Here is a 22,739-nt window from a genome sequence, read left to right as displayed (position 1 = left end):
GTACAGGTCTATCAGAAGCTCCCTTGGGGCAGTCCCAGCAGTTGTCTTATATACAGCTATACTGTACACAGACAAGTTATATTTGCATGATTTAGCATAATTAATGAATCATTACCGGTGGTTCGCACATGTGGCTGACCCATACCTCACGGGGATTTCTCTCTCCAAGTTGAGACCTTGAAACTGAGATACCTCGGTTGTTCCCATAGCAACATTTTGAGTGTACTGCCAAGTTGCTTATCAGTGATAGTGAGGATTCCTCCATACACAATCAGTCAGTCACCTGCATGAACCTATCTAATTGGTTATTAGAAAAGTAGCATTGATTTGGGGAAAGGGAAAGGGGGATACCTAGTCAGTTGTACAACTGAATGCATTCAAATGAAATATGTCTTCCACATTTAACCCAACCACTCTGAATCAGAGAGGTGCGGGGTGGGCTGCCATAATCGACATCCACGTCTTCAGCGCCCGGGGAACAGTGGGTTAACTGCCTTGCTCAGGGACAGAACTGCAGATTTTTACCTTGTCAGCTCGGGGATTCGATCCAGCAACCTTTTGGTTACTGGCCCAATGCTCTAAGCACTGATTTGATACACAAACATAACATTTCACTCACAAAAGCACGCTCAGGGTTTTGGAAAGAGAGGAAAGAAGGGGTACTGGTCTGTAGTTTTTGACATCAGAGGGGTCAAGAGTTGGTTTCTTGAGGAGGGGAGCAACATTGGCCATCTTGATGAGGAATGGGAGAAGGTCTCCAGAGATGTTCTGGAGAAGGGGATGGGGTCGAGCGAGCAGGTTGTCAGGTGGCTGGACATTACTAGTTGCAGGATTTAATCTGGAGAGAGAGGGGAGAAGGAGGTCACGGCGGCGGGTAGTTCTGTGAGAGTTGGACCAGTGGACTCCGTAGGCTGAGTGAATGATGAGTGGATATTGTCGATCTTCTTTTCAAAGTGGTTGGCAAAGTAATCCGTGAGGAAGGAGGAGGGGGGAGGATTAAGGGGGGAAGAGAAGGTGGAAAACAGTTTCCTGGGGTTAAAGGCAGAAGCTTGAAATTTAGAGTGATAGAAAGCAGCTTTAGCACGGACACAGAGGAAGAGAAGGTAGAGAGGAGGGAGTGGAAGCATGATAGGTCCTCCGGAAGTTTAGTTTTCCCCCGTTTCCGCTCAGCTGCCCGCAGCCCTATTCTGTGAGCTATTCTGTTTGACCAGAGTTGTTTGTGGAGACTGTGTGACCAGTTTTAGAGCATGGCAGTGTGTGCTGTTCAGTCAGTGTGTACTGTTAAGGGTTGGATACCTATGAATGACAGGTTCACTCAGACCTCTCTACCTACCTAGAACTTTTTGCTATTCACAAACAGCTAGTCTGGTCCTAGATCTGTTTGGCATTGACAAATACTGAAGGAGTTAGATCTGGGACCAGGCTAACAAACAGCCGTTCACCTAACCATCCAATCTCCTATAGTGCAAACTGCTTTACCCTGGATAACATTTTCTTCCCCTTTTCCCTCCTTCCTACAGAGGCATCACATAGGCGACCGTAGCTTGTCCCTGTGCAACATGTTTCTGGATGAGATGGCTAAACAGGCCCGCAACCTTATCACAGACATCTGCACCGAGCAATGCACGCTCAGCGACCAGGTGAGGTTCTGTTGTTATTGTGATCAATCAAAGTCCACACTAAGCGACCAGAGGGCTATATTACGATACAAGCTTGATCTACTCAGGATTTTCTAAAGCTAGCCAGCTTCAGTTAGCTTCACTTTCCAGATCAGGCTTCAGCCACACTACAATGGTGGATATTGCTCGTCCGTCTGCCGCTAACTCGAGCAGGCTTGTAACTGCTCGTGCATGTCGCACGTGGCTAGTCGAAGGCTGAACTCTTAATTGATACAATGCTGAAACATCAATCTATGGACGAGTCAGTGCCACATTTTAATTTGTGCCAAAATCAAAATGAAAGACGAGTCGTCTTACAAATTCAGCAGGCTATGGTGTGAAATAGGCTTGTTGAAGTGCCGTCTTTATTTTATTACGTATCGTTGAGGCCGTCTTTATTTTATTACGTATCGTTGAGGCCGTCTTTATTTTATTACGTATCGTTGAGGCCGTCTTTATTTTATTACGTATCGTTGAGGCCGTCTTTATTTTATTACGTATCGTTGAGGCCGTCTTTATTTTATTACGTATCGTTGAGGCCGTCTTTATTTTATTACGTATCGTTGAGGCCGTCTTTATTTTATTACGTATCGTTGAGGCCGTCTTTATTTTATTACGTATCGTTGAGGCAGTCTTTATTTTATTACGTATCGTTGAGGCCGTCTTTATTTTATTACGTATCGTTGAGGCCGTCTTTATTTTATTACGTATCGTTGAGGCCGTCTTTATTTTATTACGTATCGTTGAGGCCGTCTTTATTTTATTACGTATCGTTGAGGCCGTCTTTATTTTATTACGTATCGTTGAGGCCGTCTTTATTTTATTACGTATCGTTGAGGCCGTCTTTATTTTATTACGTATCGTTGAGGCCATCTTTATTTTATTACGTATCGTTGAGGCCGTCTTTGTCTTTGCTTATTAATGTACAAGCACCTTTTTTCCCACTCCTGTCGATAAAATAATTTCATTAGGCCATACACACAGTCATACAAAAGTTTTACTCTGCTTGAAGTTTCAAATGCATTCTGTCATTATGAAATGTCTAATGTATTTTAACATGACATTTTTTTTTACTGTTTGGTAGGAGTGGTCTGGGTCTGCTCTCGTGTCATTCCTAGCCATCTCATTTATTAAAGTTACTGAGAAGGGCCGGTCTCCCAGACACAGGTTAAGCCTCGTCATTTAGGCCTAATCTGAGTCTGGAAAACAGGCCGTAAGGTACATTGAGTTCATGCCTTGTTATCTGTGTGTTGGAACTATTGTATGTTAGTATGTTGGACCTATTTACTAGCCATTTAAATTTGTCAACTGATGACTCAATGTAGCTCTTAAGTCAGATACTTTTCATAATTCTATTTCTGTCATGTACAGATAAATAGGCTTGTGCAGTATCCAGATGTTCATATTGCTATACCATCCTTCTCGCATCCTGGGATTTACTGTATTACCGGATAACACACAAGGGTGTGCTAAAAACGCAAGAAAAGCCCATTGGGCCGCTATTACCAGAATGCTAACAGAATTAGCACGAACTAATAGCAAAATCATATAGAAGCTGTTAGCTAAATGCTAACGTGCGAAACCAAACATAAGCTAATTGCAAAGACCGGCAAATCCAGCTCATAAAGTTATAAAAGCATAGCCTGTTGTTACTGAATGTCATTTTCAGTGAGTGTGGACATTTTACAAGTGAAAGTGGACTGGAGAAATTGTGCAAATGGAGAAAGTTGTGATGCATGCTTTACTGAAAGAAGAGCGGAGTGTGTACACGGAGCAGATGGGAGAAGAACGGAGGAGGGGGGAAAACGCTATAGGAAGCACAGGGAAAAAATGCCAGCTGTACAGAACTCATCCAGATCTCTTTGACTTCTGGCAGAAAGCCATTAAGATATCTGATGGCAAACATTTAGTAGTGAATTGTATCCAAGTGTAAGTTCATCAGCTCATGTGCTCCGCACAGCAGAGACTCTGATAGATATAGAACACTATGGGTTCAACAAGCTCCTGCTGTCTCCTGTTGTGCTATTTACTGGCTCAACTGTTCTGGGGAACTATGGTAAGCTTCATCATTTAAAATAATGTGACAGGTAAAATGAAGTCTGCAATCTGCTTTATCTCCTAACGTATTGCACAAATTGACTGCGGGTAATTACTTAAGTAGCTACAAATATTCACATTTATTGAAAAACTTCAAAGAAATAATTTCTATACCGTATATACCGGTATATGGTATGCTGCGCAAGCCTAGTAAATGGAACACGATATAACCTACATTGTGCACGTTCCAACTAAGTGCCTTGGAAACATCATTTGTCACTTCATTCCTTATTGGTCTGTGGGTGTTAAAGGGGTTTTCCTGTCCCTGCTGTGCTCCTGTTGCAGCTGCTGCCAAAACATTGTGCCAAAACCATCAGTCAGGCGGTGAACAAGAAGTCAAAGAAGCAGACTGGGAAGAAAGGAGAACCTGAGAGAGAGAAGCCTGGAGTAGAGAGCATGAGGAAGAACAGGCTGCTGGTCACCAAGTAAGTAGTGTACACTCTGTAGGGTCCCTAAGTGAGGTTAGGGACTCTTTCCCAATGTGTCTATGCTCGATTCGTCCTCTCTGCTCTTTCTCAAAACAAGTTGGAGGGGAACATCCACTGGAAGGTAACTTTGGATATTCTCCTCCAATTTCGAGGAATCGAGGAAAGATGAAATGGAGACATTTTACATTTTTGTCATTTAGCAGACACTTTTTTCCAGCGTGACTTACAGGAGCAATTACAGTTAAGTGACTTGCTCAAGGGCACATGGACAGATTTTTCACCAAGTCTGCTCGGGTATTTGAACCAGCGACCTTTTGTTACTGGCCCAACGCTCTTAACCACTAGGCTACCTGTCCTCCTCTCCATGACCACCTATCCACTTTCAGATATTTTCAACAGCGCACTATTATTGGATGGTTTTGTAAGTCATGGTCTGTGTGTGTCCCAAATGGCACCCTATTCTCTACAAAGTGCACTACTTTTGACCAGAGCCCCGTGGACACTGGTCAAAAGTAATGCACTACATAGGGAATAGGATGCCATTTGGGATGCAGACATGGTTTTGCAACCTCATCGTCCACTCTGTGTTAAAAATACCACTTGCCCTCACTTGCCCTCCCTGCTCTGGGTATTCCACTTGAATTTGGTCCTAACTCTACTACTCTACTCTTAATTCTCAGCTTCCAGTAAGCGGCATAGAAACAGACCATGACCAGGACTAGCATAATATAGATTCAGGTCTGGGCTAAAAAAGTGATGTGTAAAAACAACATTAGCTGTGGTGCTGGAGGAACTTAATCCATTTGCTCTGTCACAGATTTCCCCTTTAATCTGAACAAAATGAGGTTTTAATGTCTGCCTAACTGTCTGTGTTCCTAGCCTGGATAAGCTCCACACAGCGCTATCCGAGCTGTGTTTCTCCATCAACTACGTACCCAACATGGTGATATGGGAACACACCTTCACTCCCAGGGAGTACCTCACCTCACACCTGGAGATCCGCTTCACCAAGTGAGTGCACACAAATGCTTGCACACACACATTCATGCTCACACACGCTTATGTATGATCGCGCATGTGCACGAACACACACACACACACACACACACACACACACACAAACTTAGAGAATCCACTCTCCTGTTAAAACACCAATCCTCACAGGAGGCTATGAGTGAATTCCTACAGGTAGTCTGACTGCTTCCCACTGTGTTGTAACGTTAGCTGGTCAGTTATGAAACCTGTCTCTCCTCCCCAAACACCAATCCATTGACTATCTCATGCAAAAGGAAGGAGGCTTAGTTTATTGTTATAAATCAAGGAACATTGTCATCCATTTGTTCATTTTAATTAAAATCCCTAGACAGAGTTTAACAAAAAACCTCTCCGGGGTTTCTGATTTTATCTGTGATTTATTGGTCCAACAGACAAACGTTTTTTGGGGTCAGAGTGATTTTTGACATGCATCCAGAATGGGGCCTGACTGGTCCAATTAAATAAACATTGTGCTGGAGAGTAACATGTATTTTCCACTGTGGGAGTTGGGGTTGTGACGTTGGTGCTTTGGCTGGCGTGTGTGTGTGTGTGTGTGTGTGTGTGTGTGTGTGTGTGTGTGTGTGTGTGTGTGTGTGTGTGTGTGTGTGTGTGACACGTGGGTGCGTTGGCTGGCCCCTCCACAGTGCCGTGAACCCCTCCACTGTCCAGGCTTCCCAGAGAGGAGAGAGCTCACACACATACCCCATTACCGCCACTTACCACTCCGCCCTGCTCCTCCAGATCAGCGCAGGATAAAAGTTTTACTGCTCTTAGGTTCCCAGTTCCCAGCACACTTCAGACAGAAGGGAAAAGTGGCTAGTTATTTACAAAATGTTCCTAATGCTCGGTCAGGGTGTGAAAAAGTGTTTTACCACTTATTGTGCCATAGTTTTTTAACCCTGCCATGTTGGATCAGATCTGCCCACTCCACACCAAGTTATCTATGTAGAAATACGGAAAGGTTAGGCATTAGGGAAAACAATACAGCTATTGTTGAACGTTGTTGAAGAGTCGCCCAAACTCCCTGGAGTCCATGTAACTAACAGTAACAGGGATCATTTGCTGTTGTAAATAGGACTTTATAAGTACATTTGATTGATTGATCCCTATTATTCCAATCTTAACTGTTGGATCTGCCAGTCAAATATCAAATTCCTGGACATGATGAATTCCCTCTGCATCTGTCAGTGAAATATAAAGAATTGTTCATCATGCCTTTGCTTGATTGATTGACTGATTGATCCTGTTTTGTTCCTTCTCTAGGTCTATCGTGGGGATGACCATGTATAACCAGGCGACCCAGGAGATAGCCAAACCATCTGAGCTGCTGACCAGTGTCAGGGCTTACATGACTGTGCTCCAGAGCATAGAGAACTATGTTCAGATAGATATCACCAGGGTGTTCAACAACGTGCTGCTGCAGCAGACACAACATCTGGACAGTCACGGAGAACCAACCATCACCAGCCTCTACACCAACTGGTGAGCCCTTAAGCCCTTAACCTTAACCCCCTAACTCCTTAACCCCCTAACTCCTTAACCCCCTAACTCCTTAACCCCCTTAACTCCTTAACCCCCCTTAACTCCTTAACCCCCTTAACTCCTTAACCCCCTTAACTCCTTAACCCCCCTTAACTCTTTAACCCCCCTTAACCCAAACCCACCATCACCAGCCTCTACACCAACTGGTTCAAGCAATACATTCACAAAACAATATAAATGTCCTCTTTCTGCCTGTCTGTGAATAACAGATTTGATTCCTTGATTCAAACAAACGCAAATAAATGTCCTGTGCGCTGCGATTGAGTTTGAATGGGGATTTCTGCTTGAGCCAACATCCTCGGTGAACCATCAATCAATCAATCAAATGTATTTATGAAGCCTTTCTTACATCAGCTGATGTCACAAAGTGCTGTACAGAAACCCAACCTAAAACCCCAAACAGAAAGCAATGCAGGTGTAGAAGCACAGTGGCAAGGAAAAACTCCCTAGAAAGGCAGGAACCTAGGAAGAAACCTAGAGAGGAACCAGGCTATGAGGGGTGGCCAGTCCTCTTCTGGCTGTGCCGGGTGGAGATTATAACAGAACATGGCCAAGATGTTCATAGATGACCAGCACGGTCAAATAATAATAATCACAGTGGTTGTAGAGGGTGCAACAGGTCAGCACCTCAAGAGTAAATGTCAGTTGGCTTTTCATAGCCGATCATTCAGAGTATCTCTACCGCTCCTGCTGTCTCTAGAGAGTTGAAAACAGCATGTCTGGGACAGGTAGCACGTCCGGTGAACAGGTCAGGGTTCCATAGCCGCAGGCGGAACAGCTGAAACTGGAGCAGAAGCACGACCAGGTGGACTGGGGACAGCAAGGAGTCATCAGGCCAGGTAGTCCTGAGGCATGAACCTAGGGCTCAGGTCCTCCAAGAGAGAGAAAGAAAGAGAGAATTAGAGAGAGCATACTTAAATTCACACAGAACACTGGATAAGAAAGGAGAAATATTTCAAGAATATAACAGACTGACCCTAGCCCCCCGACACAAAAACTATTGCAGCATAAAAACTGGTGGCTGAGACAGGAGGGGTCGGGAGACACTGTGGCCCCGTCCGACGATACCCCCGGACAGTGCCAAACAGGCAGGATATAACCCCACCCACTTTGCCAAAGCACAGCCCCCACACCACTAGAGGGATACCTCCAACCACCAACTTACCATCCTGAGACAATGCTGAGTATAGCCCACGAAGATCTCCCACACGGCATAACCCAAGGGGGGGCCAACCCAGACAGGAAGATCACGTCAGTGACTCAACTCACTCCAGTGACGCACCCCTCCTAGGGATAGCATGGAAGAGCACCAGTAAGCCAGTGACTCAGCCCCGTAATAGGGTTTGAGGCAGAGAATCCCAGTGGGGAGAGGGGAACCGGCCAGGCATAGACAGCAAGGGCGATTCGTTGCTCCAGTGCCTTTCCGTTCACCTTCACACTCCTGGGCCAGACAACACTCAATCATAGGACCTACTGAAGAGATGACTCTTCAATAAAGACTTAAAGGTCGAGACCGAGTCTGCGTCTCTCACATGGGTAGGCAGACCATTCCATAAAAATGGAGCTCTATAGGAGAAAGCCTTGCCTCCAGTTGTTTGCTTAGAAATTCTAGGGACAATAAGGAGGCCTGCGTCTTGTGACCGTAGCGTACGTGTAGGTATGTACGGCAGGACCAAATCGGAAAGATATGTAGGAGCAAGCCCATGTAATTCTTTGTAGGTTAGCAGTAAAACCTTGAAATCAGCTCTTGCCTTAATAACAGGAAGACAGTGTAGAGAGGCTAGCACTGGAGTAATATGATCACATTTTTTGGTTCTAGTCAAGATTCTAGCAGCCGTGTTTAGCACTAACTGAAGTTTATTTATTGCTTTATCTGGGTAGCCTGGAAGTAGAGCATTGCAGAAGTCTAACCTAGAAGTGACAAAAGCATGGATTAATTTATCTGCATCATTTTTGGACAGAAAGTTTCTAATTTTTGCAATGTTACGTAGATGGAAAAAAGCTGTCCTTGAAACAGACTTGATATGTTCGTCAAAAGAGAGATCAGGGTCCAGAGTAACGCCGAGGTCCTTCACAGTTTTATTTAGAGACGACTGTACACCCGTCACGATGAATTGTCAGATTCAACAGAAGATCTCTTTGTTTCTTGGGACCTAGAACTAGCATCTCTGTTTTGTCCGAGTTTAAAAGTAGAACATTTGCCGCCATCCACTTCCTTATGTCTGAAACACAGGCTTCCAGGGAGAGGAATTTGGGGGTTTCACCATGTTTCATCGAAATGTTCAGATGTGTGTCGTCCGCATAGCAGTGAAAGTTAACATTATGTTTCCGAATGACATCCCCTATAGGTAAAATATATAGTGAAAACAATAGTGGTTCTAAAACGGAGCCTTGAGGAACACCGAAATTTACAGTTGATTTGTCAGAGAACAAACCATCCACAGAGACAAACTGATATCTTTCCGACAGATAAGATCTAAACCAGGCCAGAACTTGTCCGTGTAGACCAATTTGGGTTTCCAATCTCTCCAAAAGAATGTTGAGATTGATGGTATCAAAAGCAGCACTAAGATCTAGGAGCACGAGGACAGATGCAGAGCCTCGGTCTGACGCCATTAAAAGGTAATTTTCCACCTTCACAAGTGCAGTTTCAGTGCTATGATGGGGTCTAAAACCAGACTGAAGCGTTTCGTATACATTGTTTGTCTTCAGGAAGGCAGTGAACGTGATCTCTGTGAACATCTGAGAAATTGATTGGTTTGAATCCAAGCCTTGATCATGCCTTCCATTCAATGACGCAGACACCATACATTCTCTTTGTACTACAGGTATCTGGAGACCTTACTGCGCCAAGTAAGTAACGGACACATTGCTTACTTCCCAGCCATGAAGGCTTTTGTCAACCTGCCTACGGAGAACGAGCTAACCTTCAATGCAGAGGAATACTCTGATATCTCAGGTAAGCTTCATTAGTTATATTGTCCTTTTAGACACCATTAGACATTCATGTTACTGAGAGTGAGTCTGATGATTTACTTTCTAGCATATTTAAACATTGCTTTTTATAGCCATAGCAGTGTTGGATGACACAAGGAATCACTGACAAAACATTACCATCTTATGTCGGAAGGGTTGGGATAAAACAAAAACGCATGTATGTTCGACATTTGTGGACGATAAAGCACCTTAAGTATACAGACGATGTATACAGAAGAAGACATCTTGTGTTGGTTTAAAGCAGGATGCCAAATTTCCGTTGGACATTTATTGGACAATAAAGTCATCTTATTCCTATCTTCTTCTCAGAGATGCGGTCCCTGTCAGAGCTGCTGGGGCCCTATGGGATGAAGTTCCTCAGTGAGAGTCTCATGTGGCATATCTCCTCCCAGGTGGCCGAGCTCAAGGTGAGGGGTCATGGAGGTCAGGGGTTACAGGTCGCAGCCCAGAGGTAATCCAGGGTTAACTCAGGGCAGGCTGGGTCATGTTCATTAGGGCACTCCACCATAGCAAAAAAATATATCTTTTTTTTATTGGTCCAAATAGTCCCATCCCAGTTTATGACCACTTTGTTCCGTTTGGTGCCTAATGAACACGACCCTGGTTTCTCGCTTCTCTAATTCCTAGTGTGCGTCCAAAAGGAGACCCTATGCCCTATATCACGGGTGTCGAACTCATTTTGCCTCAGGGGCTGCATTCGGTCTTCAATGAAGTCCGGAGGGCTGCACTGAATGTTTTAAATATTTCATTGCCAGTGTGCTGGACAGTCAGTAAATTGTATGAATGTAGGTCCACTATCATTTCTACACAGTTTCGATTTGGTTTTACTAATTTTAAAGTATATATATTATTATTTATTAAATGTTTTACTCAAACCACCCACGGGCTGGATTGGACCTGTATGTTTGACACCCCTGCTCTATATAGTGTACTACTTTTGACCTAGGCCCTATGGCGGTCTCCTATGGGATCTAGTCAAAAGAAGTGCACTATATAGGGAATAGGGTGCCATTAGATACTGCCTTGTATGAGCCAATAGAGGTTAGAGGCTCTTTCCAGAAGCAGTTTTTTTCCCCCTGGAAACAGAACCAGACCCACAGCGGAGCAATTTTGTTGTTTCTTCATTATTCGTTAATGAGGTGTTTCCCAGAGAAGAGCAGAGGCAGTGTGGGTTACTGCTAACCTCTTACTGCTGGCTGACTGATGATGGATCAGGTTCCCAACCCTCACTGAATGTTGGGTAACTAATAAGAATTCTATTTAAAAAAAAGAAGACCACGGAATTCTGTAGGGTCAGCAAAATCTTTATGATTAGATCATACACTGAACAAAAATATAAACTCAATATGCAACCAGTTCAACGATTTTACTGAGTTACAGTTCATATAAGTATATCAGTCAATTGAAATAAATCCATTAATCTATGGATTTCACATGACTGGGAATACAAATATGGTGGTTGGTCACAGATGTGTTAAAAAAAAGGTAGGGGCATGGATCAGAAAACCAGTCAGTATCTGGAGTGACTACCATTTTCTGGATATTGGCGGGAACTGAAACACGCTATCGTACACAGCAACCCAGAGCATCCCAAACATGCTCAATTGGTGACATGTCTGGTGAGTATGCAGGCAATGGAAGAACGGGGACATTTTCAGCTTCCAGGAATTGTCTACAGATCCTTGCGACATGGGGCCGTGCGTTATAATGCAGAAACATGAGGTGATGGCGGCGGATGAATAGCACTACAATGGGCCTCAGGATCACGTCACGGTATCCCTTGTGCATTCAAATTGCCATTGTTAAAATACAATTGTGTTTGTTGTCCGTAGCTTATGTCTGCCCATAAAATAACCTCCCCGCATCCAGCAAACCACTTGCCGCCACGACACCATACACGCTGTCTTCCATCTGCCCGGTAAAGTTGAAACCAGGTTTCTTCCGTGAAGATCACACTTCTCCAGCGTGCCACTGGCCATCGAAGGTGAGCATTTTCCTACTGAAGTCGTTTACAACGCCGAACTGCAGTCAGGTCAAGACCCTGGTGAGGACAACGAGCACGCAGATGAGCTTCCATGAGATGGTTTCTGACAGTTTGTGCAGAGATTCTTTGGTTGTGCAAACCCACAGTTTCATCAGCTGTCTGGGTGGCAGGTGAAGAAGCCGGATGTCGAGGTCCTGGGCTGGCATGGTTACACGTGGTCTGTGCTTGTGACGCTGCTTAAATGTACTGCCAAATTCTCTAAAATGACATTGGAGGCGGCTTATGGTAGAAAAATGAACATTACATTCTCTGGAAACAGCTCTGGTGGACATTCCTGCAGTCAGCATGCCAATTGCACACTCCCTCAAAACTAGACACATCTGTGGCATTGTGTTTTGTGACAAAACTGCACATTTTAGTGGCCTTTTGTCCCCAGCACAAGGTGCACCTGTGTAATGATCATGCTGTTTAATTAGCTTATTGATATGCAACACCTGTCAGGCGGATGGATTATCTTTGCAAAGGAGAAATGCTCACTAACAGGGATGTAAACAAATTTGTGCACCACATCTTTTTATAAATATTTTTTTTGTGCGTATGGAACATTTTTGAGATCTTTTATTTCAGATCATTAAACATGGGACCAACACTTTACATGTTGTGTTTATATTTTTGTTTGGTATATTAGACTGGGACAAAATGGGTTCATGGTAAGTGTTAGGAAAGCAGCGAGCCAGCCTATTGATAAACCTACATCAGAACCAAAATCACTTCTAATAGACGTACTGTACATACGTAGAGCTCTGCATTCCGTGGCGTATTATTTGGTTAGTGTTGCACTTTAGAGCTGCAAAATCTCTTTGATTAGATTTAGTCTAACTGGGATGAAAAGGTACTATGGTGAGGGACAAAATCAGTCCTTATAGATACACTGCCGTCCAAAAGTTTGGGGTCACTTAGAAATGTCCTTGTTTTTGAAAGAAAAGCACATTTTTTGTCCATTAAAATAACATGAAATTGATCAGAAATACAGTGTAGACATTGTTAATGTTGTAAATGACTGACTATTGTAGCTGGAAACTTGTTTTATGGAATATTTACATAGGCGTACAGAGGCCCATTATCATCAACCATCACTCCTGTGTTCCAATGGCATGTTGTGTTAGCTAATCCAATCGTTTTAAAAGGCTAATTGATCATTAGAAAACCCTTTTGCAATTATGTTAGCACAGCTGAAAACTGTTGTGCTGATTTTAAAGAATCAATAAAACTGGCCTTCTTTAGACTAGTTGAGTATCTGGAGCATCAGTATTTGTGGGTTCGATTACAGGCTCAAAATGGCCAGAAACAAAGAACTTTCTTCTGAAACTCATCAGTCTATTCTTGTTCTGAGAAAGGAAGGCTATTCCATGCAAGAAATTGTCAAAAAACTGAAGATCTCGTACAGCGCTGTGTACTACTCCCTTCACAGAAAATTATAAACTTGGATTAGTTAACACAACGTGCCATTGGAACACAGGAGTGATGGTTGCTGATAATGGGCCTCTGTACGCCTATGTAGATATTCCATAAAAAATCTGCCGTTTCCAGCTATAATAGTCATTTACAACATTAACAATGTCTACACTGTATTTCTGATCAATTTAATGTTATTGTAATGGACAACAAATTTGCTTTTCTTTCAAAAACAAGGACATTTCTAAGTGACCACAAACTTTTGAATGGTAGTGTGCATTACATGACACTAATGTCTTTATTAGTGAAACTGTTTTAGAAGAGTTCTTGTTGGAATGTCATTTACCTAAAGAATGATAATCAATGTTAAATTATTTTATCGTAGCAGACTGACAATATTATGCATGTTTTTTCAAACCGGTCTTTGGATTGTTATATAATTGGTGGTTTGTTTAGTCCCTAGAGCACAAATTGGTGTGTCAATGTAGCTCTGGTACATATTTCTGATTCTCTAACATGCAAACGTTTCCCTCCACATCTGAAAGCAATTTGTGAAAATAAAATTGTTTTGGTATCTGATTCACAATCAGATGTAGGAATTAAGCATTGGTTTTATTCAGTCTCTGTAAACACCGATTCGTGGTCATCAAATTACTTTTTTGGCGAATAGTCTCAAAGCAAACTGAAGGAGTGGATGACATGTGAGGCATTGCGAGCGGCACACATGACTGTCTCAACATTTCAAAACAATCCTTTGGCTCGTTGCGCCAAGACACCCATCACAGAAAATTCTACGCCTCTAATTGTTTTTGATTGTCCCAAATGGCACTCAATTCCCTGCATAGGGCTCTGTAGTGCTCTATATTTTTCTTTCTTTCTTTTTATTTCACTTTTATTTAACCAGGTAGGCTAATTGAGAACAAGTTCTCATTTGCAACTGCGACCTGGCAAAGATAAAGCATAGCAATTCGACACATACAACAACACAGTGTTACACATGGAATAAACAAAACACGCAGTCAATAATACAGTAGAACAAAATAAAACAAAAAGTCTATATACAGTGAGTGCAAATGAGGTAAGTTAAGGCAATAAATAGGCCATGGTGGCGAAGTAATTACAATATAGCAATTAAACACTGCAATGGTAGATGTGCAGAAGATGAATGTGCAAGTAGAGATACTGGGGTGCAAAGGAGCAAGATAAATAAATAAATACAGTATGGGGATGAGGTAGGTAGATAGATGGGTTGTTTACAGATGGGCTATGTACAGGTGCAGTGATCTGTGAGCTGCTCTGACAGCTGGTGCTTAAAGCCGGTGAAGGAGATATGAGTCTCCAGCTTCAGAGATTTTATAAAGAATAGGGTGCCATTTGGGGGGGACACATTGTAAGATCACAGCATAGTTCAACATCTGGTGATGGTAAGAGCCTTTTCCTGTTGTTCAAACGAAGGGGAAAGTCTTTGGAATTAGGATCCCTAGTTGATTCCCCAAATAATCCCTTCACAACTCAGGTCTCTCTAAAACACTCTATAAGAAGTTTACATACACTCAATTAGTATTTGGTAGCATTGCCTTTAAATTGTTTAACTTGGGTCAAATGTTTTGTGTAGCCTTCCACAAGCTTCCCACAATAAGTTAGGTGAATTTTGGGTCATTCCTCCTGACAGAGCTGGTGTAACTGAGTCAAGTTTATAGGCCTCATTGCTCGCACGCACTTTTTCAGTTCTGCCCACAAATTTTCTATGGGATTGAGGTCAGGGCTTTGTGATGGCCACTCCAATACCTTGACTTTGTTGTCCTTAAGCCATTTTGCCACAACTTTGGAAGTGTTCTTGGGGTCATTGTCTATTTGGAAGACCCATTTGCGACCAAGCTTTAACTTCCTGACTGATGTCTTGAGATGTTGCTTCAATATATCCACATAATTTTCCTGCCTCATGATGCCATCTATTTTGTGACGTGCACCAGTCCCTCTTGTAGCAAAGCACCCCCACAACATGACGCTGCCACCCCGTGCTTCACGGGTTGGGATGGTGTTCTTCATCTTGCAAGCGTCCCCCTTTTTCCTCCAAACATAACGATGGTCATTATGGCCAAACAGTTCTATTTTTGTTTCATCAGACCAGAGGACATTTCTCCAAAAACTACAATCTTTGTCCCCATGTGCAGTTGCAAACCGTAGTCTGGCTTTTTTATGGCGGTTTTGGAGCAGTGGCTTCTTCCTTGCTGAGAGGCCTTACAGGTTATGTCGATATAGGACTCGTTTTACTGTGGATATAGATACTTTTGTACCCGTTTCCTCCAGCATCTTCACAAGGTTGTTTTACTGTGCTGTTCTGGGATTGATTTGCACTTTTTGCACCAAAGTACGTTCATCTCTAGGAGAAAGAACGTGTCTCCTTCCTGAGCGGTATGAAGGCTGCATGGTCCCATGGTGTTTATACTTGCGTACTATTGTTTGTACAGATGAACGTGGTACCTTCACGCGTTTGGAAATTGGAGGTTTACATACACTCAGGTAGCATTTGGTAGCCTTTAAATTCTTTAACTTGGGTCAAACGTTTCGGCTAGCCTTCCACAAGCTTCCCACAATAAGTCGGGTGAATTTTGGCCCATTCCTCCTGACAGAGCTGGTGTAACTGAGTCAGGTTTGTAGGCCTCCGTGTTCACTGAACAGCTTTTTTCAGTTCTCTCCAAAGATGCTCGATTGGGTTTAAGTCTGGGCTCTGGCTGGGCTACTCAAGGACATTCAGAGACTTGTCCCGAAGCCACTCCTGCATTGTCTTGGCTGTGTGCTTAGGGTCGTTGTCCTGCTGAATGGTGAACCTTCGTCCCAGTCTGAGGTCCTGAGCACTCTGGAGCAGGTTTTCATCAAGGATATCTCTATTCTTTGCTCCGTTCATCTTTCCCTCGATCCTGACTAGTCTCCCAGTCCCTGCCGCTGAAAAACATCCCCACAGCATGATGCTGCCATCAGCATGTTTCACCGTAGGGATGGTGCCAAGTTTCCTCCTGACGTGATGCTTGGTATTCAGGCCAAAGGGCTCAATCTTGGTTTCATCAGACCAGAGAATCTTGTTTCTCATGTTCTGAGAGTCCTTTAGGTGCCTTTTGGCAAACTCCAAGCGGGCTGTCATGTGCTTTTTACTGAGGAGTGGCTTCCGTCTGGCCACTCTACCATAAAGGCCTGATTGGTGGAGTGCTGCAGAGATGGTTGTCCTTCTGGAAGGTTCTCTCATCTCCACAGAAGAACTCTGGAGCTCTGTTAGAGTGACCATCGGGTTCTTGGTCACCTCCCTGACCAAGGCTCTTCTCCCCTGATTGCTCACTTTGGTGTAGTGGCCACTGTGTTTTTGGGGACCTTCAAGGCTGCAGATTTTTTTTGGTACCCTTCCCCAGATCTGTGTCTCGACACAGTCCTTTCTCGGATCTATTCGTACAATTCCTTCGACCTCATGGCTTGGTTTTTGCTCTGACATGTACTGTCAACTGTGGGACCTTATATAGACAGGTGTGTGCCTTTGCAAATCATGTCCAATCAATTGATTTTACCACAGGTGGACCCCAATCAAGTAGAAACATCTCAAGGATGATCAATTGAAACAGGATGCTCCTGAGCTCAATTTCGAGTCTCATAGCAAAGGGTCTGAATTTACTTAGGTAAATAAGGTCTTTCTGTATTTTTTTTAATTTTTATACATATGCAAAAAACCTGTTTTCGCTTTGTCATTATGGGGTATTGTGTGTAGATTGATGAGGAAAAAAGTTAATTTAATCAATTTTAGAATAAGGCTGTAACAAAGTGTGGAAAAAGTGAATGTCTGAATACTTTCCAAATGCACTGTATATCTCCCTATTTCTCTTCCTTCCCCTTTCCCTCTCATTCCTACTCCTCTAACTGTCTCCCTCAACTCATTCTTCTCCTCTTCTCCTCTTAAGAAACTGGTGGTGGACAACGTTGAGGTTTTGACCCAGATGAGGACCAGCTTTGACAAGCCTGGAGAAATGGCTGCTCTGTTCAAGAAGCTCTCATGTGGGTACTCTGTCTGTATTTCTACTGGCCTGGTCAGTCTTGGTGGCTCAATGCTGCCAAGGGCCAAATAAGCAACAGATTCATGATTCATTCTCCCATAAATAAAACTGTTATGCGTACCTACCTTTGGTTGTGGTTGCTGAAGGGCAAAAGTAAAATAACTAGAGACATGTCGGTTGTCTGTGAGGCTCACATGTTTTTTGTCTTGGTGTTACAGCAGTCGACAGTGTTCTGAAACGGATGACCATCATCGGCGTTATCCTCTCATTCCGATCACTGGCTCAGGAGGCACTCCGAGATGTAAGTCGGCTCTTTAAACCCCCTAAAAGTCTAAGCCTTTGGGGGGTTCTACTAAGCTAACATGGAATTGTTTTAAGATGGTCATACCGCGGATCATTTAGCTATTTGATTTTGAATTGTAGGACCCCTGTATCAATATAAAAAAGATATATGGTAATAATACTGCTATAGCTCATTGAAACACGTTCAGGAATGGCAAAACAGAGAGTAAAAAAAGATATTATAACGAATAAGGTTTTAAAGTGTCTGTCCTATATCTAGGAGCTATACAAAAGCTCCGAAATTTTAGATGTCTAATTTTTTATAGATGTTAAGAAATATTTAACCCCTTTTTTGGTAGGGGTACCAAACTACTTCCATTCATTTGTTTTTACCGGTACAAGGTTACCTTCAGATGAGTCCTGTGACACTTGTGGGGGTCGTAGAGCAAAACGGGGAACACCATCTTGTTTGTGAGAATCTCCTTTCCATGTGGAGTCATATTAGTTTGTAGCCCAAACAGTTCAGAAGCTACAGACAGTAGTTGGCACATTGGCGGTACCGACTTCAGACGTGTCCCTTGGGCAGTGGTATAAAGTACTTAAGTAAAACTACTTAAGTACTACTTAAGTAGTTTTTGGGGGTATCTGTACTTTACTATTTATATTTCTGACAACTTTTACTACACTACATTCATAAAGAAAATAATGTACTTTTTGCTCCTTACATTTTACCTGACACCCAAAAGTATTCGTTACATTTTTTTATGCTTAGCAGGACAGGAAAATTGTCTAATTCATGCACTTATCAAGAGAAAGTCCTTGGTCATCCCTACTGCCTCTGATCTGGCAGACTCACTAAACAGAAATGCTTCATTTGTAAATTATGTCTGAGTGTTGAACTGTGACCCTGGCTATCTGTAAATTTAAAAACAAGAACATTTGCTTTGGTTTGCTTAATTTAAGACATTTTAAATTATTTGTACTTTTACTTTTGATAGTTAACTACATTTAAAATTGGGTACTTTTGAAAATTGGGTACTTTTTCCACCACTGCCCTTGGGGCTTGTGGAGGTCTTAGATCAAAACGGAAAACACATTGTGTTCGTTTGAGGCCGACATCGGTGGATGCAGTGGATTAAATCGCAGCCCTATGATATCTCTAGCTTAAACAGACAGATTTGTATGGAGATTATTTTATGATGTTAATTATATTGATGCACGGGTGCATCAATCAACTCTAGGGGGTTAACTTTCCCCCACTTGATTGGCATCATATATTGACACAATAGAGTACACAATTAGTTGTTGTCTTAAGCTGGTGTCTCATATTTCACCCTGTGCTGAAGTTAGTTAAATCAAATATTTCTGGCTTAGTATTGAGGTAACACATTATCTTGTTCTTGTCAACAGGTGTTGTCGTGCCACATCCCATTCCTGGTGAGCTCAGTGGAGGACTTCAAGGATCACATTCCCAGAGAGACCGACATGAAGGTGAGAGACACAGTAGGACCTTTTAAATGATGCTTCATGAGGTCAAGGTTGTGGGTTCAGTTCCCACAAGGATCACATACACTGTACTGTAAATTGCTTTGGATTAAAGCATCTGCTAAGTGGCATATATTAGTAATATGATATATAAATGGCTGTTGTGTTTGAAGCAGACTGACTCTCTGATGTCCTGTATGTTGATCATCAGGTGGCCATGAATGTGTATGAGCTGTCCTCTGCAGCAGGCCTGCCCTGTGAGATAGACCCTGCCTTGGTGGTGGCCCTCTCCTCCCAGAAGTCAGGTAAGATAGGACGCGCCATACACTGCTGCATCACACAGCTGATACATGGAAGTCCATTTCTCTGTACGCACCATTGTTGAGGGTGTCTCTATGATTGTGTATTCAATGACATTATTGTTGAATAATGACTAACTCTAACAAGAACGCATGTGAACTAGTTTGCTGCACATCTTGGATTTAGTCAATTGGCCATTTCCAATTTCCATTTTGAATGAATGAATATGTTTAGTTGTTGAGCTGAAATGATGATGGCTATCATATGCCTCATAGCCTGAGTTACATGTCCAAACACTGTGTATAGGGATGACTGACTCGCTGCTGAAATCTCAGAGTTTGAAAATAAATCTGTTAATAATGGCAAAGAGCGAGAGCGTTGGACAAGCATTAGAACTACGTTCCCTGCTGTAGTCATGTATCAAACCAATGTTTTCATAAATTAAAAATAAATACGTCCTGTCAATATTTCATAATCGCAACAGATCTGCCAGGCTTTGTTTAGGTAATGTTTTAACCCCCCCAGCACCCCTGAGAGACGTGTTACTTAACAGCACATGTTGATGCTTATACACACTGGTATTAGTTTCATGTCATGCAGCCATATCCACAAAGTGCTGTCCATTCCATGTGTGCGTTCCTTCCATTTTTCCACATTTTGTTACGTTACAGCCTTATTCTAAAATGTATTAAATAAAAAAATGTCCTCATCAATCTACACACAATACCCCATAATGACAGGTTTTTAGAAATGTTTGCAAAATTATATATCTACAACTTGATTGGAGTCCACCTGTGATAAATTCAATTGATTGGACATGATTTGGAAAGGCACACACCTGTCTATATAAGGTCCCACAGTTGACAGTGCATGTCAGAGCAAAAACCAAGACATTAGGTTGAAGGAATTGTCCGTAAAGCTCCGAGACAGGATTGTGTCAAGGCACAGATCTGGGGAAGGGTACCAAAAAATGTCTGCAGCATTGAAAGGTCCCCAAGGATACAGTGGCCTCCATCAATCTCAAATGGAAGACGTTTGGGACCACCACGACTCTTCCTAGAGCTAGCCGACCGGCCAAACTGAGCAATCGGTGGAGAAGGGCCTTGGTCAGGGACGTTACCAATAACCCGATGGTCACTCTGACAGAGCTCCAGAGTTCCTCTGTGGAGATGGGAGAACCTTCCAGAAGGACAACCATCGCTGCCGCATTCCACCAATCAGGCCTTTATGGTAGAGTGGCCAGACGGAAGCCACTCCTCAGTAAAAGGCACATGACAGCCCGCTTTGAGTTTGCCAAAAGGCACCTAAAGGACTCTCAGACCATGAGAAACAAGATTCTCTGGTCTGATGAAACCAAGATTGAGCTCTTTGTCCTGAATGCCAAGTGTCACGTCTGGAGAAAACCTGGCACCATCCCTACGGTGAAGCATGGTGGTGGCAGCATCATGCTGTGGGGATGTTTTTCAGTGGCAGGGACTGGGAGACTAGTCAGGATCGAGGGAAAGATGAACGGAGCAAAGTACAGAGAGATCCTTGATGAAAACCTGCACCGGAGCGCTCAGGCCTTCAGACTGGGGCAAAGTTTCACCTTCCAACAGGACAATGACCCTAAGCACACAGCCAAGACAACGCAGGAGTGGCTTCGGGACAAGTCTCTGAATGTCCTTGAGTGGCCCACCCAGCCTGGAATCGAACCCGATCAAACATCTCTGAAGTGACCTGAAAATAGCTGTGCAGCAACGCTCCCCATCCAACCTGACAGAGCTTGAGAAGATCTGCAGAGAAGAATGGGAGAAACTCTCCAAATACAGGTGTGCCAAGCTTGTAGCGTCATACCCAAGAAGACGTGAGGCTTTAATAGCTGCCAAAGGTGCTTCAACAAAGTACAAAGTAAACGGTCAGAATACTTATGTAAATGTGATATTTCAGTTTAGTTTAGTTTTTTATTACAAAAATATCTAAACCTGTTTTTACTTTGTCATTATGGGGTATTGTTTGTAGATTGAGGGGAAAATAACTATTTAATCGATTTTAGAATTAGGCTGTAACTTAACAAAATGTGGAAAAAGTCAAGGGGTCTTAATACTTTCCGAATGCACTCTATGTCCCAAATGTTACCCTATTCCCAGAGATTCCTCTGTTTGCATCCCAAATGGCACCCTATCCCCTGTATAGGTGTCTGGTCAAAAGTAGTGCACTATATAGGGAATAGGGTGCCATTTGGGACGAAGCCACTGACTCTCCTCAAGTTCCCAGCCTCTCTCTGTTGCTCTAAGGAAAATACTCAATAACATTGCTTTAACTCTGTCAGAGCCATTAAGAGCCCTCCAGGCCTTTTGGCCAGCGAAGACATTTCTATTATGCCCCTGCTGTTCTTATACAAACCTCTGTTTAATATCAAAATAGTTATCAACCCTCAACTTCATCTCCTAGGATGCAAATAGCACTCTTTTCACTATGTAGTGCACTACTTTTGACCAGGGCCCATAGGGAGACCCATAAGGGTCTGGTCAAAAGTAGTGCAATATAGAGAATAGGGTGCCATTTGGGAGGCACTCCTACCCCATGTTGGGTCCACATAGTTGAATCATCTCCCAGTGTTGTCCTGTTAATATAAATTACAGTAAATTACGGAGCCTTATTGCAGTTTGTCTTGGCTAGAGGGTCTTCGTGTTCAGATAATATCCAAATTGGATCCCCCCGATTTCCCCCAAACTGCTATATTCTGAATATTTTTTTCTCTCTATGTCATGATGCCAAGATAAAGGCGTGCTGTTAAGCTGTCATGGTGATGCTTTAACAGACATTTCCTTTCTTTGGTAACAGAGAACATCAGTCCTGAGGAGGAGTACAAGATAGCGTGCCTGCTGATGGTCTTTGTGGCGGTCTCTATGCCCACCTTGGCAAGCAACGTCATGTCCCAGTATAGCCCTGCTATTGAAGGTACCTGTTTTTAGATACACGAAGTAAATGTTCTATGTACATTTTTGTCTATTTGTTGTTATACTTATTGATATGGTTCCTTCATAATAGTCCTTGTTAAGTGCTGTGACATACAGTAATAAGATGTCTTAAGGACCTTTTATGTTCATTTGTTGTTACATGTATATGGATTGATGTGGTTTAGTCTCAAGTTAACATTGTAGAAAGATATAGTAGATAGTTTTACCCGCAGTGTTTAAAGACATATTTGAGACACTAATATCTACTTGTCTGTCATCCTTTCACAGGTCACTGCAACAACATCCACTGTCTGGCTAAAGCTATAAACCAGATCGCTGCAGCTTTATTCACCATCCACAAGGGCAGCATCGAGGACCGCCTCAAAGAGTTCCTCGCAGTACGTTTTGTAGTGATAGTCCATTTGGTTTATACCACACATTTCTCTCCACCCTTTCTTATTATTTATTATAAGCAGCTCTCTTCTTTCATCTGTTTT

The 22,739-nt window shown here is 42.9% G+C and overlaps 1 protein-coding gene across 7 annotated transcripts in view; it reads left to right on the top strand.

The window, feature by feature from the left end:
* The window catches only part of LOC106582262 (nck-associated protein 1), a 95,024-nt gene that overhangs the window by 64,853 nt on the left and 7,432 nt on the right, over positions 1-22,739 (top strand). For all 7 annotated transcript variants that reach the window (XM_014165153.2, XM_014165154.2, XM_014165155.2 and 4 more), the window contains 12 exons: positions 1,521-1,640; positions 4,041-4,180; positions 5,063-5,194; positions 6,482-6,700; positions 9,589-9,719; positions 10,067-10,164; positions 17,141-17,234; positions 17,452-17,534; positions 18,926-19,006; positions 19,212-19,305; positions 22,127-22,243; positions 22,531-22,640. In XM_014165153.2, coding sequence (XP_014020628.1) covers positions 1,521-1,640; positions 4,041-4,180; positions 5,063-5,194; positions 6,482-6,700; positions 9,589-9,719; positions 10,067-10,164; positions 17,141-17,234; positions 17,452-17,534; positions 18,926-19,006; positions 19,212-19,305; positions 22,127-22,243; positions 22,531-22,640 — 1,419 coding nt within the window. The remainder of the gene's footprint in view (positions 1-1,520; positions 1,641-4,040; positions 4,181-5,062; positions 5,195-6,481; positions 6,701-9,588; positions 9,720-10,066; positions 10,165-17,140; positions 17,235-17,451; positions 17,535-18,925; positions 19,007-19,211; positions 19,306-22,126; positions 22,244-22,530; positions 22,641-22,739) is intronic.

The sequence above is a fragment of the Salmo salar genome, chromosome ssa21, assembly GCF_905237065.1.
Source record: "Salmo salar chromosome ssa21, Ssal_v3.1, whole genome shotgun sequence".
NCBI classification, from domain to species: Eukaryota; Metazoa; Chordata; class Actinopteri; order Salmoniformes; family Salmonidae; genus Salmo; species Salmo salar.
The sequence above is the reverse complement of the archived record's forward strand: the minus strand, read 5'-3'. Positions and strand labels throughout refer to the sequence as shown.